Source organism: Pholis gunnellus, assembly GCF_910591455.1.
Source record: "Pholis gunnellus genome assembly, chromosome: 5".
In the NCBI taxonomy this organism is placed as follows: Eukaryota; Metazoa; Chordata; class Actinopteri; order Perciformes; family Pholidae; genus Pholis; species Pholis gunnellus.
Window position 1 is genome coordinate 23881072 of NC_136531.1, and position 15353 is coordinate 23896424.

Consider the following 15353-nt stretch of genomic DNA (forward strand, 5'->3'; position numbering starts at 1 on the left):
TGCTCCTGGCTGCTTAGCTCTCCATTCTGCTTTGGTGACCTGGTTTATATACAGCGGCCTTATCTCAACCCCTCTCTCACTTGACTTGCCCAGTGGTGAGGTTGCCTTTCAGTCAGCAAAGCCCCAGCTTCAGCCGGATGAACTGATGCACTCGGTTTCAAGAGCAACCGTCTCTGTTGTGCGGACATTAAGGCCTTTTAAAAAAAAAATTCCACCAGCTCCAGCTTCCCACTTGGCCCACATCTTTGAATGCAGTGAGTAGGGACCAGTAACGCTGAATCATATTTATTGATCAGCGCGCAGAATAGATTATGGACTCAGCCATGGCCAAAGTTGCACTATCGGCACATAATGATATCAGTTCCTCTGGGGAGTGGATTTTTTTTCTTTGAAGGGATGCCAGAGGGCTTATGAGGGTTTGCCTCCATACATTAATCCCTAGGACACTGCAGGGACACAGCACTCCTCTCACAGTGGATGCCAGGGGGTTTTCAGCAAACTTCCCACACAATCAAACATGTTTGTACTTTAATTTGAACAAACACAGAGCTCTTTTTGCACTTCATCTGATGTACTTTTATTTTTGCCATGATGCTTTTATGTTTTCTCTAATGACTTGTTCTCTGTTCTTGATGAAACATTATTCATTTTAAGAGATGAAACAACAGATAAACATCATCCTGAAGTTGTTTCTCCGCTCTCCCGTGGTATTTAGGCGATATTACTGACCAGGCAGCGTGAAAGGTCATCTGAGCTCGAGAAATGTAGGCACATCTATACTCAATTATTTCTTTGTTGGCAAATAGTCAGCCCAATAGCAGGCTTTGTCAGTCGGTCACATGTTTTTCTATCTCGTCTCCCTTTCTGTTTATTGTCAACTCGAGAGTCAGAATAGAGAGTCTCTTCATACTTACCCTGAAAGGCCTGCATGTGCTGTTTGGGTGGCACGTCACAGCAGACAATTTCTCCAGACTGAAAATTCTCCACTTCCATTATCCTTGGAAGCCAGAGATGAATAAGACCTACTGTACAGCTGTTCGTGTGTGATGTAGTAGCACAAACACACCACTGAGTTGCGCCCTTCTCCTGTGCCATCCACTCCCTGGATCCATGGAAAAAGACAGCGTGCTAAACGACCACAAGCCCAACAACGCAATTAATTACATTTAACACATTAAACTGCTTCCTCAACATCTGCCCCCCCCCACCCCACGCCACGTTTTATAACATTCTCTTTCTCCAGTGGTACCATTGCCGTTCATTCAAATTCAATGGGTAAAGTGTATCTCATAATCTATTTTCTCATACCTATTTAAGAATAATAATTTGTTCTCACCTATTGCTTTTCTTTTGTTGTAATAATAGCTTAATAGTGTAATATAACTCGCACACTATTATCAAAGGGCTTTTTGATAATGTTATACGCTCTACTCTTATTATCATACGTGATGACGTCCTCCAAGGATTTGCTGTCGATGTCCGAGAAATCGAACAAGGAACGGAAGTGCAGCATGAGAGAGAAAAGAGATGGTTTGTGTATGAAGTTAGTGAGCTAATAATTTATATTATCATTAAACGAAGAAGTTAAGAGGCGAATTGCTGAAGGAAGCGTTTCCTTCTTAGCGATAACCCGACATCAGATAGTCCTCCTGGACTAACCCGTCACTGTCTGAGAGCAGCAACAACTCAGGTAACGTAACGCTCACCAGGACAACAACTCGTCAAGCTAACGCTAGCCGACGTTGACAAGCCAAGTGTGAAGAGTGTGTGTGGTTACGTTTGCTCACCTGTGTTGTTATTCAAATAACCAAAGTGGTCAGCAACGTTCGGTGAAGTGGACAACGTCAGCCATGGCTATGTTGCGAGTTCACATTGCCACGATAACAGCAACAACGCCAGGCTAGCGTTAACTGGTTAACCTAACTTAGTTGTTACCCCGGCTGCAAACAGAAGAACTAGCTAATGTCTACGTTAGCTAACCTAGCTAGCTGTTAAGCTAGCGTAACATTTAAGGGGGCTTACCTCGGTGCACTGCTCGTTGGTGTTGATGCAATATTTACACGTCGTCCAGGTTTTAGCTGCTAAGACTGTGGTTCAAAGGTAGAGCTCAGCTACGGCCAGCTTTACGCCAATATGTGGGCAAAACAGGCAAATCCCTGGAGCCCCTGGAAGGCCTGGGTTCATTGATTGTCAGGGGTTTCTGTCTTGTCGAGAAGTCCTTTTTTTCGAAAACCCAGACCTTTTTATTATTTTAGATTATGTTATGCTGAAATGGTGCATATTCATAGATAAGTGCGTTTCAAATCAAATGACCAGGTAATGTGACACCAGCCTATATAAAACCACTTTGGTTATCAGACATTTGCCTCATGGCATGATGAAGTACCATGATGAAGTATCATGATGAAATATCATGCCATGAGGCAATGAATGTCTGCCTTTTATGAAGAGACTCTGTTTGGAGAGAGAGAGAGATGGAGCCCTTGCTTTATTTACTGGCTCGTTTTGTCTTGAAGCCGTTGCTGTATTTTGACATGTTTCGTGTGCCCTTGTCAGCCAGGATGGATCCAGCTCTACTGAGGGAGAGGGAGCTGTTCAAGAAAAGAGCTCTGTCCACTCCGGCTGTAGAGAAGAGACAGGCGGCCTCCGAGTCGGGATCGCACAAGAAGAAGAAGTCCAAAGTTGACAAGGAGAGCTCCTCTGGGTCCAAACACAGCGCTGGTAAGTGAAGGAGGCTTGCTTTCCTAACATGTTTGTTACAGTGGCTGATTTCGTCCCAGTGTTGTAAGTGGGTTGTGTCGCGATGGAAGCTGACATGTAACTGTGGTGCCCACCGCTGTGCTTTAAGTGTCAGTAGAGATGGACCGATCACCATATTAATGGCCGTAATTACAGCTTTTGACTTGCGTTACGTTACAAAATCGGAGTCGCTCCTCCGAAATAACGTATATCTCTGTTATCAGTTTCATCCTTCTGAACTTCTTAATAAGCAGAGCATAGCTTATATAATCTTTTACTAAACAGCCACTCTTTTGGTGGATGCATTGCAGTTCTGTATGTATGTAAACAGAGTAGGAAAACATGTCAGAATTGGGATGAATTTCAAGTAATGGGGGCTTTGTTGCGTGCACATTTTTTGTGGGAGTTCCTCAGCTGGAGTGTTTCTGTTGCTTCTGCTTTAAGCATCTATCAGCTGACGGCCTGCTTTCCAGGAACTTGCAGATGAGTCAGCTCTATGAGGGTCCCTCATCCCTCCTAACTTCCCTATGGACCACTACTTTGTCGGTATCTTGACCGCTGTCCCATTGAGCGCTCATATCGTCTGAGCTGGCTTTGTCCTTCTCGCGCTCCAGTCCTTCTTTTAAATCATCTGATTCATAAATGGCACAAAAACAAATTCCTCATCATCGGTAGCCTATGGTACAGCTTCATCCTCAGAGCTACTGTCATCAGAGCCCTCCGATGTCAAAGGAAATGCTGCTCTGCACTATACCCGACACTCAGGTCTGCACCTGGCGTTACAGAGACAGTAAGCAAACCTCTTCACCATTGTGTCCGTATCTATTCATAGTGAACAGTGAGGCAGCAGAGCCATCCAGAGGCCAAACAGGGTAAACACATTACCGGCTGCTATACCGTCAATAAACAAATGTAACGCATAGTAGACTCTACAGACCTCAGGTCTCTAGATAGCCAAAACAATGCATACAAAAGCATTTTAAACATTTTGATGCCAGAACATTGTTAAAAAAAACTAGTTTGAGGAATAGCAGGGAGGTCTAATGGTATTAAATGAATAAATTAGACAGGGTGTAATTACCAGGTTGCGAAAGACCCGAGGTCTGCATTACAAATTTCATAAGAGCGAAAGCTGCAGTGCGATCACTGTTGTATTCAACACACAGAAATAGAAACTGCGCTTGTCTGATAAATGTCGGCCCAAGTAGGAGTGTGTAACTCTGACATGAACAATGTCATATTTGTAGTAGTGGGCTAAAGTTAAACACCGAAAATGTCATCTTGCCGTGATATCGGTTGACAGAGTCGGTATTGCACACATTTGAGATGTCAAACTGAAGCGTTTCAGATTTGGAGAGAAAATGTCCAACTCTGAAACACTTCGCAAATACTTTTCTGCTGGATAGTTATAAGCATCGAAAGATTTGTTTGCCTTCAATTTGTCTTAAACTATGTCCTAACAAGGCTGCCGCTAGCTACCAACCCGCTATTGGACTCTGCAACCGTGGCAGCATGAAAGCGAGATGGAATGGGCCGGCTTCCTGTGCTTTCATGCTACACCGGTAACAGAAAAGGAGCCCCACAGCCGGCTGGTGGCCAGCAGCAGGGCTGGGTCCCTCAGACTGACTCCTCGCCACTCCGGAGACGGACTAGCTAGCGAGCTAACTAGCCAGCCGTCCTCTGCGGAGCTCTCGTCTGCTCTCCTCCCCGGCGTAGGCGTCGGCTTATCTGGTCCCGCCGGTCAATGTTAACTGTCTCGGTTAACACACATCTGTCTTTCTAGCAAAAAAGAAGTCTGGTACATAATTCAGTGACACTTTATTCGGCGTTTTAGGCCTATGAAATCATACATTGTGCTCAAGACGGCATGATCAATTTACATCACTGTGCAGCAACCAAGTGTGTTGAGACAACACTGCAATGCTAAACATGTTGACAACACTGGCATACAATTTACTAAAGAGCAGAGAAACGCAGGATTTATTCAACGAGCTTGATCACTTTTTTTGTTGTTCCTCAAGTCCTGTTGTGAAACTAGGGCTGTGTCTTTAAGTTGGGACAGCGTTTTCTAACCGTACACAACAATTTACCATACTTCTTATAAGCGCATGTGCAGCCGGCTCGGTGCAGTTCTCACAGGGCAGATGTCGTACAACAAGAATACTCGTTTTTTTTAACTGATATTAGGTCATAGTAGTGTTTTTATGTCAACATGGCCACCCTATGAGAACTATGTTAATCGACTGCTCGGTCTGTTTCTGGTGTAAAAATGTGACTTTCAGGGTCCCCCCCCCCCCCCATGTGTATGTGGCAGTGAATGGAGATGTGTGAAGATTCCCTCCTAACTGAAATAAAAAAGCTAATTAGACTCGCCCCAAATCGGTGACAAACTGACGCCCCCTTCCTTTTTTTTTTGTTTTACATTGTTCTGTTACCTCATTCTCCGCATCCTCTCAACTGTGAGCAACCGAACCTCTAGTGGGCACTTTTATTAGAAGTCCTTTCCTCAGGGCATCTGGGTCAACGCTGTGGTGTTGCCCAGTTCAGAAACCTGAATTCCTACTCTTCCTCATCTTGGGTCCTCGCGGGCCCCCCCCCTACACCACCTCAGTGTGGGATTCCGGCTCCTTGCAGATGCTGGTCATGAGCTTGCCGCAGCCTCCCGGCCCCTCCTCCTGTAGCTGGTGGTGTGTCTTCCCTTTGGCGCAGCACCCGCAGTCCAGCAGCTCATAGAGCACGGCCAGGGCCGCCAGGGACACGACGGTGAGGATGAAGAGCAGCAGGATGATGAAGCAGGCCACGTTCCAGCCGTCGTGGAAAGGGTAGACCTCCTGGACCTGCAGGGAGACACGGGGGATCAGGACGGCCTCCGGGTGCCACGGGAGACTACTTGGGTGTATGGCGGTAGTGCTGTTGGCCATGATTTCTGGTTAGAAGCAACGAAAAACAGGGAGAGAGACAGATTGTTAAACGCCTGCGACGGTGTTTGGTTCTAGGTTCTTCTGGGGAGAGCAGCAGGAAGCACAAATTAGAGAGGTTGTAAAAAGACTTGTTTCCATGGTGAGAGGATGATTTAGGAAATTAAAGTAGTAGAAGAACGCCTCCCTACAGATCGTGTACCTGAATTATATTTTCACTTTTACACAGATGATGTACCGTTTCACAAGTACGTAGTCCAACCAGAGACATAATTGTGAGTTAAATGAGAGGACGGTGTGTTATTAGAGCAAAAGTTTATATTGCAAAAGAGCACGAACCCCGCTGAGGCCATCTGCTCGCAACCAAAATAGACTTGAAAGCCTGGAAGAAAAGGAAGGCTGCACAAGCAACTCTTCAGCCACAATGTAAATGTTGCGATTTGAGGAACTGCAATCTAGTAACAAAGTTAAAAAGTGTTCTGCAATATTCGCACTGTCAGCTCGTTGGTCTTCCCTCAGCGATCCTTTCACATTTTCAGCCAAAGCCGACCATTTAAAAATCCTCAGGGAACAGCGTGCCAGTGTCTCTGCCCTCACACACACACACACACACACACACACACACACACACACACACACACACACACTCATTCACTCGTGTGCACATGTGTGCTCTAAACACACATATGCACACACACACATGCACACAAGCACGGACATTTTTACATCGCATAATGGCACCAAGGAAGCTGACCCAGATTACACTTGAGTGAGCCACAGGGATGAGTTGAGGAAGCATAAGTGCTCCTCTTTAGGCTGTAAGGTTACTTATTTATTTGGCGTATTTTCTTCTTCTTCTGCGATTATTGCAACTTGGCTTACCGTGTGTAAAAACAGCCATTTGTTGTGTACGAAAGTAATAGATATGCGGCGCCTCGTGGGACCTGCGTGTGTGAGAGTGCATTCGGACGAGTGCTTCCTGTGATGGTTTTTCCGCGTTACTTGATACTAATGTCACAGAACCCCGTCTGTTGTCGTGGCTTCAGTTGTCTCAAGAGATTTTCAACTCGGGGGGGGGGGGGGGGGGGAGAATAAGCTTATGTGCCAAAATACTTACGCGGTGATTTTAGTAGTAGGCTAGGGGAGGCAGCGAAATGATGACTATCCAGGGGTGCTCGGGTTATGGGAGCAGGCTGAAGCACATCCGACAACAACTTTTACTCCCTCTGTAGCATCAACTCATTGCCATGACAACAACCTTTCTTTTACTAATTTGTCTCTGCTGGTATTGCCCCCCCCCCCCCCCCTTCCCCTCGTGGTCTCTCTGCTCCTTTCTTCTGTCACATACACAATGACAGATTGGCTCCCTACAGCATCTGTTATCTCCCCCCCTCCAAAATGAGCCCCACCCCAGCCAGGCTCTTAAGGTGTTACGGGATTTTATATTGCTCTCTGGATACACACAGCGGCCGCCTCTCACTAAAACACACACACACACACACACACTGATGCACTCCTAATGCCCCTGGCTGGCTCCTCACAGCTGTCGGCCCCTCATTGATTTTTTGCCTCCAGAGCTGCAGTTTGCATCTCCACAAAACAACAGATGAGTGGCTGCCCACACATGCACAGAAACACCCAGAGTTTGGCATTCCAGCGGGGACACACATCCATGTTTATTTAATCCAGTGCGTGCCTGCTCAGCCCTCGGCCTAAATATTACAGGTGCCACCTAACGCTCTCAGCGCAGTTATTGGTACAGCATGAATGACATTTACTGTTACCATATCTAGTTAGATATAATGATTTGCAAATTTAGGTTTCTCTAAAGCAGGCAGGAATTGACTTCTGCTGCATTTAAAACAATTCATAATTGACCCTGTGGATGCTGGATTACCCCCCCCCACCCCATGTTCACCATAGCTACACAGTGAGAGACCATGAGCCTGTATCTTAAATTCACGCTGTGGATTGTTGTGATGTTTTGATGTCAAACATGCGCACGTTGTTCTGATGATGCCATGATTGGAAGAAGGAAGAAAAAAAATGCACACTCACCGGTGTATCTGGCTCAGTCTGCAGAAGATGCAAGTCAACAGATGCGGCTCTCCCGTCTTCTTAGTGCTCCACCTCTCGCTCCCGTCTTCCGCTCTCTCTCTCCTCCGCGTTCGCTCCTCGACCTGTTTTTCCTCCTCGGCACTCTCTCTCTCGCGCGCGCACTTCCAGCTGCCGCCGCCGCCGCTCGTGCACCCGCCCCGCTCCCCTCCCCGCCACTCCTTGCGGCTCCCCACGTCCTGGCGCGGCCTCCGTCTCCCTCGTCATTGGCTCTCTCCGTGTAGCCCTGCCTCTGCACCATTCGTTCGCCGGTCTGTCACAATTTCCAGCGTCCCGCCCACAGCGCAGCTCACGGCGGCGGCAGCAGCTCCCGCCCACATACCATGAATCATTCACGAGCCCGGTGTCTGTTTGGCCAGGTCTCAGACGGTCTGGGGGGGGGGGGTCATTGTTGGACTCCAGCAGAGATGAGGACCGGCTGGCTGGACTGCTCTCATGTACTACTCCTGCAGTATTTATATAGTATTTTTGCTACATTAAAGTATAAGGCTGATGATACATGTGGTCACCAAATCCCATAAAAACCCCCAAACTTAGCAATGAGTCTATCCAAATAACAAGTTGTGACTTGATTTTCCTCTGTGGATTGATTGGTTGTTATTAAAAACACACGTGAATATGGCCACTGCAGCTTATTTGAGTCAATTCCACATGCCTGCTGCTATAAATACTGGTTAACCCGCCTAACGTGTGTTAATTCGCCCCTGGAAATAGTCTCCAATTTTCGAGAAATATAAATATTGTTATCCTTCTTTAACAAATTACATCTTCAGCAGGAACAACTTGGCTTGAGTGCCACAGAATGCACTGCTTTGTTGGTTTTAGTCTTTTCCCAGTATTTGTTGACAATAACAAAGATGCAATTAAAACGTTATACCCGTTCAAAATAAAGATTAGTGACCTCCATCGACAGTACTGCCAGTTGGGCTTTGTCTCGCCGTGGTTTTCTCTCCACCGGTGTCGGCCTCTACTGTCGATAATGTGTGACATTTAAATATTTTGCCTGAACCTTTTTCTTTCTCTCTTCCTCCACAGAGTCTAGTAATGGCAACATTAACATCAAGACGAGCGCTGGGTACAAGTTTGGCTGCCTCGCCAAGATAGTCAATTACATGAAGGTAAGCCTCCCTCCTAGAAAAGGAACTCTAGCAATGGACTGGGGATTGTATTAAAGGGACAGTTCACCCCGTAATAGAAGATACATATTTTTCCTCTTACGTGTACTGCAATGCTATTAATAGATCTAGATCGTTTTGGCACTATTAGGCAGTTATTAGCTCGATTTCAAGCTTGTCGTCATCTCATCAAAGCTCTTGAAAAGCTTGACTCGTAGTCTGCTGTGAGTCAGTCGAGTCCGCTGCGTAACATTTGGTCTACAGTCTTTCTTTTGGTACGCCAACAGCTTGTTCATCACGCTGTGACACTGCAAAGAGGCAGCCGGGCCCCGTCACACTAGCTGTCTGAGTCATCCCCCCAGCTACAGAAACTCGCGCCCTCGAGTTGACAGATTTTATTTTAATGTGTGCATTTGTTGTGCCATCTGTTGAGCGCACAGTTTCGTAAACCGTGTAAAGTACCCCGACATTTGGATGTCAGGCGCACAAATCGCGGCAGACGTTTGGCTGAAAGGTGGGAGCTGAGAATGGCTTACATCTTAAAATGAGCGCAAAGGAAGATTTTGTGCTTGGTGTGTGTGTGTTTTCTTTATGTAAATCTGTGTGCGTCTCTCCTGACTCCCAGACTAGGCATCAGAATGGCGATACACACTGCCTGACCCTGGAGGAGATCCTGGATGAGACCAAACTTCTTGACATCGGCATGAAACAGAAACAGTGGCTCATGACCGAGGTGTGCTTCACGTTTCCTGAGTATTCACACACATCACCCAAACATCCAATAGCTCGTGTGCATGCTCCGATAGGTGAGAGCCTTCGGTTAAGTGTTTACTCTCCCACAACCGGCCGACTTGTTCAGTTCGATGCGGAAACAGACGCAGGGGTTACAGTTAATTCCCCGACACATATGCACACCTCCCAGCTGGTCCACTACTTAAAGCTACTTTAGGAACTTGTCGAGTAGGGCGGTCTCTGTGGACAATTAAACTAAATTGAGACCGTTTCATAACCAGTTAAAAGTTCCTCACAGTAACTTGAACTAGAGTCTTTAAAAACCTGACATCTACCGCTTCACTCTCCGACAATGTCAGGCCTTGGTCAACAACCCGAAAATCATTGTCCGCGATGGGACGTATGGCTTCAAGCCCAAATACAACCTGAAGGACAAGAAAGCCTTGCTGAGGCTGCTGGACAAACACGACCAGCTGGGCCTGGGAGGAGTGCTGCTGGACGACGTGGAGGAGGGGCTGCCCAATTCAGCCAAGGCCATCAAGGTTACCACGCATTACATGTACCACGTTCATGTCTGCCAGCTAATGTATTGTGTGTGTGTGTGTGTGTGTGTGTGTGTGTGTGTGTGTGTGTGTGTGTGTGTGTGTGTGTGTGTGTGTGTGTGTGTGTGTGTGTGTGTGTGTGTGTGTGTGTGTGTGTGTGTGTGTGTGTGTGTGTCCGTCCCACCTTTGAACACGGTGGAGACTGAACAATAAAGACATTTTAGCAGTAATGTGAGCTGTGGTGTGTTCGCAGGTTTTGGGGGATCAGCTCATCTTTGTGACGAGACCAGATAAGAAGAAGATCCTCTTCTACAACGACAAGCACTGCCAGTTTACGGTAGACGAAGGTGAGCATCATTTCTCTGTCAACTGTAACACGGCTCTCTGTCTCTGTGTCCGTCCATCTTCACTGTATTTCTGTCTGTTTCTGACTCTGTATTTATAAGATTTGGCTGCTGGAGGTTTTGATAATTGCTTGTTTCAAACCAGCCTCTAACAGACAAAAGATTTGGGTTGAGCTTTCCCTCAGTCCATTTGATATCATTGGGACATAAATATGTTTGCCAGTTTGAACTGCTGGTCAGATAAAAGAAGCATGTTTCTACTTGTTTGATTTGGTCAATTCAAATGATATATATATAGACGGACACAGTATGTATGCAAAGCCTTACTTTAACACACACATGTTGACTTCTTTGCAGATATAACGATGGAAAACTATACACAATCATTTTCTAAGCTTACTTTCATATTTATTTTGTCTGGTTCGTTGTCTAGTATCCTTGTGGGACCATCTATTGTATGTTTCTGGATGAAAAAACTCGTCTCTCATTTGTAGAATTCCAGAAATTGTGGCGGAGTGTTCCAGTTGATGCCATCGATGAGGAGAAGATTGACGAGTACCTGAAGAAACAAGGCATCTCCTCCATGCAGGAAACCGGACCAAAGAAAGTGGTCGGTGTCCCCGGGGTCTCCCACCTGCTTGATTTTCATTCTAACTTCCCAACTCTATATTTACTTTCCCTGGACATTTGTACTTTGTCGATCAAGCGTCTTAATCAGTGCTGACTGTGTTTGTGTGCTCCCTGTGCAGTTACCAGTTCAAAAGAGGAAGAAGCAAGGGCAGAGGAAGAGAAACTTCAAGACCCACAACAACCACTTGGCAGGCGTTCTGGAGGACTATTCGGAGGGCGTTCCCGTGAAGAAGTGAGAGGCTTCCCCTCGCTGCCTTATGGCCTCAGAGAAGTGATGGAGCCCCTGACCACACGACAATTCAGAGACTACTTCATGGCAGCCTGTTGAGCTCATTTTCCTTTCTTCGCACTCCTCTCTGTGATCGGCGGCCGTGTATTACGTGGAGTGAACAGCAGCTGTGTTGTGGAATCCTTTTTAGTTTGTTTATTGATCAGTGACAACTGCAGGAAAAGAGTACCCGAGACCATTTAACCAAAACCACCATCCTTACATGGGGGGGGGGGGGGGGGTGCCGCCACAACAACCTCCACAACCCCACTGTTAGAATTCAGATGAGGTTTCTTCATTTTATTTAGTTTATTGCAAAGAGGTCTGTGCGTTTGCAAGCTTTTATTTTAAAGGGCGGCAGTCCTCATCCTGATGGCAGCCTTCCATCCCTTCAATAGGACGAGCAGCAGACAGGCTTGTGTTGTGCAGTGCATCACATCGAGCTCTCTCATCCAGCATGAAACATCTTACAGCTCGTGGACTTTCAAAGTATTTCAATTGTCTTGACTTTGCAGCACCATTGCAGCGTAGTGGTTTAAAATACCACAACTTTTTGGAACTTATTTTAATAAATGACACTGTTACAAGATACTGCGTCTTTGCTTGATTCACATGCACTGCAGTGACTTTCAGATCAGTTAGTTTACGTTTTAAATGCAAACATTTAAGTGCTTTATATATAAAAGTCATATTGAGAATGAATGAAAATACATAATGTTGTAAATTATGTATTCTTACTGCATTCTTTACAACCTAGTGATGAAATTACCAGTAACCACAGTGGTCATAAACGACAAAGCACACCAACATTTGAGCTTATTTAATTCATCAATCATAGAAAAGGGTGCATGAGCAGAGGAAGATGAAAAGCTTTGCGGTTAGAATAGAAAATATTTCTCAGAAAGTGACAAGCTAGGTACATATTATATAATTATATACATTCGCGCTTCTTTCCAGAATGACCTATTTAAATACGGGTCTGCTAGCCGTTTACAAGTCAACTTGCGAAGCATTAAGTTAAATTCTTCTAGCTGGCAGTGTGGCCGGCTTTAACGGTTTTCTTCAGATGGTGGTAGTTCGGCAAAATCTTCATCAGGAAGTCCAGCTGAAGAGTCTGAGGCTGTGAAGGTGACAACAAGCATATCAATAAGCTGAGGACTTATGAGTGGTGTTTTTCACATTGGAGATTTTATTCTTTTCCTTTACTTGCAGATGTACGCAGGAATGTCCAAAAGCTAATATCAACCTGCAGTGTAAATATGTTGTTGCACACTTCCTTTAGTCAGCAGAGAGCTGTAAAAACAGCACATTTACTATGGATTTCACACGGTGCTATTGCAATATTTATATATGTAGGAGCGCTCAGACGTGAAAGATGTGCTTTGAAGACGAGCAAGATCTGTGATCATATAAACACTAGTGCGGGGCCCATTCCAAACTGGCAACCGCTCGTCCAAACTACTTCACGCTCGACGCTGCGCTTCCTTTGGTCCGGAGAGATACAGACGCCAAGCGTGAAGTCCATCGGATGAGCGGGCGGCGGTCCTTCCATCATTTAGATGACCAAAACATGTAACCAATCAGAGCAGGGATTTACCATGATACACACACAGTAATGACCTCTCGGTCAAGTTGTTTCAGTTGTGCCAGTGAAATCTACTACAAAACACCACCTCAGGCTCCTGCCTCCAGTTACCAATGAGTTAAATCAACACCTGTCTATCGGCCTCAGCAAAAGAAAACACATTTTAATTGGTCCACCTGGGAGCACAGAACGTAATGGACCACCACGGTACCTGCGGTCTCTCCGTCTGAACCCGCCTCATACATCCAGAGCCGTAGATGACCGTGTTCTCTGGTATCACTTCACAGGTGTTGACCTGACAGAAGGCTCCGATGATACAGCCGCTGGTGAGGATCACATTCCTCCCAACGTCAGCTAGACAACAAAAGAGAGGAGAATTGAAATAGGGTGATCTGATTGATCTTATTTGATTAAATAAAAACACAACTATGCACTGCAGTTGTTACACATGTTAAAAACAAAGTCTGAAGGCTTATTTCCGTAGACACAAACATCCTACCTTTGGATTCAATCACGTTGTTGTCCCCAATTTTCAGGGCTTGTGACACTGTGAGTTGTCAGCTAAGGCATTTTTTTTATATAGTTAATGGTCACAATATGAAATCATTTGACTTCTAGAATAAGAGTGGTCAGCAAGTCAAAAAGGATACCACAGCCAACTTCAAACACGTTGTTCATGCCAATGGTCATCGTCTTTGGTTCCACCTCGGACTCCGGTGTGATGTTTTCTGGGTAACTGTGGAGAACAAACAAGTTTGTTATTGTCGTGATGCAGTCACAGGTGATTTCAAAACAGAGACAGCCCCTGTGCCAAGACTAGCCATCTTATAACAGTGTTATAGCCGACGTGTGACACATCGAGGAACAAGGAACCGTGAGGTACCCATTAATGATCAGAGCTTGCTCCTCGATCAAGTTGCCTTCTCCTATCACGATGGGTCCTGCCTCTGCGATGATGCGTGCTTTTGGGTGGACTACTGTCCGTGGGCCTGAGGAAACACAGATCATTAAAACATAATTAGTTAGGTTAAGGTAACGTAACGTTAAACCTGCAGAATTAGTTCAGAGTTTAATCCGATTGGAGGTTAAGATATGCAAGTTTTGTCAAGTCAGCAGTGACTACTTGGAAGTGACCCAAAGCGAATCATCTTACCTATGGTGACATCTCCTCGAATTTCACTTTCAACACAAATTACGGCTCCAGCAGCTATCTTGACACTGTAAAAAAAAATAATTAAAAAGAAGTAAAACAGTGACCGAGGACATGAGAGACAAATAAGGGTGAACATGTTAGCTAACGTTGCTAGCTAGCCAATTCACTAGCGGTCTAAACAAGGTACGTAGTTACTTTATTGTGACCATTTAGTCACTTTTTTGTTTATTAATCACTTTAAACTTAGCGGTTATGCATCATTAATGGGCTAACATGACTTTTACCTTTTCTGAGCATTTGGTTTATCAGCCATTGTGACCGAGGGGAGGCACGGTTGATTCACTCGATTATCGATTTGGTGTCCTTGCATCACACCGCTATGCGCATGCGTCAGTCGACTCGATAATAAGATGGCTTTAATTCTAGCACGGTGATTATCTGGTTAAAGATGGGGATTGAGAAGAGTTCAACTCACTTGAGAAACTGTCACAAAATGATCAGGACGACACACTTAAAAACACAGATGCAAACTAGTTAATTATGGGAGGAAATAATATACGTTACCATAGTAACAGACTCATTAATGACCTTAGCACTCCAGTCAGGATCACACAACATCATTCTAGCTTTAATTCAACAGCGGGGTGTATTTTCTGTGATCCACAGATTTGTTCCTCTGTCTAGAAAGATAACGTGTTACTCCAGGGCAAAAACAAATATCAACGTGTGAATCCAACATTTCCACTCACTGCATCATCCAGTGCGCAGAATTAACGCACAGTGGGAGGCCGCGCAGTCTAAAAATATGGGATCTAAATAGTTAAAACAGTTTTAACAAACATTGTATCTTTCCAGACATACATGTGGATCACATTCATTTAATTAAAGATACACTTACAGCTGGCTCAAATGTTTTCTAATAGTATTAACTGGGGTATTAACTAAAATGTACCATAGCAAAAGAGTGTGTATCGTTAGAGACACCTGCTTAAAAGTGATTCTGTGATACATTTGGTTCATCATAAATTAAAATTATGAACCATACTAGGTAATATGTCATGGTAGGTAGCAGTACGGAGATGTAACGTGAGTGGTGGTATTGAGCATTTTGAGCCATAGGTGGTGACCTGTGAACCGTTGAGGGCGACAGACAGGTACGTTTGCGTTAATAATGTACTTTGACCCTCATCGCTCCCACTACAATGTCAAAAC

The 15353-nt window shown here is 45.2% G+C and overlaps 3 protein-coding genes across 4 annotated transcripts; 1 reads left to right on the top strand and 2 right to left on the bottom strand.

The window, feature by feature from the left end:
* The first annotated feature begins 1494 nt into the window (after nt 1-1494).
* Nucleotides 1495-11984, top strand: gtf2e2 (general transcription factor IIE, polypeptide 2, beta). 2 transcript variants are annotated; one of them, XM_079158690.1, is made up of 8 exons: nt 1495-1690; nt 2557-2721; nt 8808-8890; nt 9513-9620; nt 9979-10161; nt 10415-10508; nt 11000-11115; nt 11255-11984. In XM_079158690.1, the coding sequence occupies exons 2-8, from the start codon at nt 2562-2564 to the stop codon at nt 11369-11371; spliced, it is 861 nt and encodes a 286-aa protein (XP_079014816.1). In that variant the 5' UTR covers nt 1495-1690; nt 2557-2561; the 3' UTR covers nt 11372-11984. The 2 variants fall into 2 exon arrangements, with proteins under 2 accessions (XP_079014816.1, XP_079014817.1); XM_079158691.1 differs by having other exon boundaries at nt 2561-2721.
* smim18 (small integral membrane protein 18) lies at nt 5337-7896 on the bottom strand (the record flags this gene model as incomplete). Its single annotated transcript, XM_079158694.1, has 2 exons — nt 7716-7896; nt 5337-5665 (listed from the first exon to the last, which is right to left on the bottom strand). Exon 2 carries the CDS (start codon nt 5658-5660, stop codon nt 5337-5339), a length of 324 nt encoding a protein of 107 aa, XP_079014820.1. The 5' UTR covers nt 5661-5665; nt 7716-7896.
* A 230-nt stretch (nt 11985-12214) lies between the features above and the next one.
* LOC306695450 (dynactin subunit 6-like) lies at nt 12215-14499 on the bottom strand. The gene is made up of 7 exons (XM_079158693.1): nt 14426-14499; nt 14142-14206; nt 13872-13977; nt 13639-13724; nt 13488-13535; nt 13200-13342; nt 12215-12523 (listed from the first exon to the last, which is right to left on the bottom strand). Exons 1-7 carry the CDS (start codon nt 14452-14454, stop codon nt 12431-12433), a joined length of 570 nt encoding a protein of 189 aa, XP_079014819.1. The 5' UTR covers nt 14455-14499; the 3' UTR covers nt 12215-12430.
* Nucleotides 14500-15353: the final 854 nt, after the last annotated feature.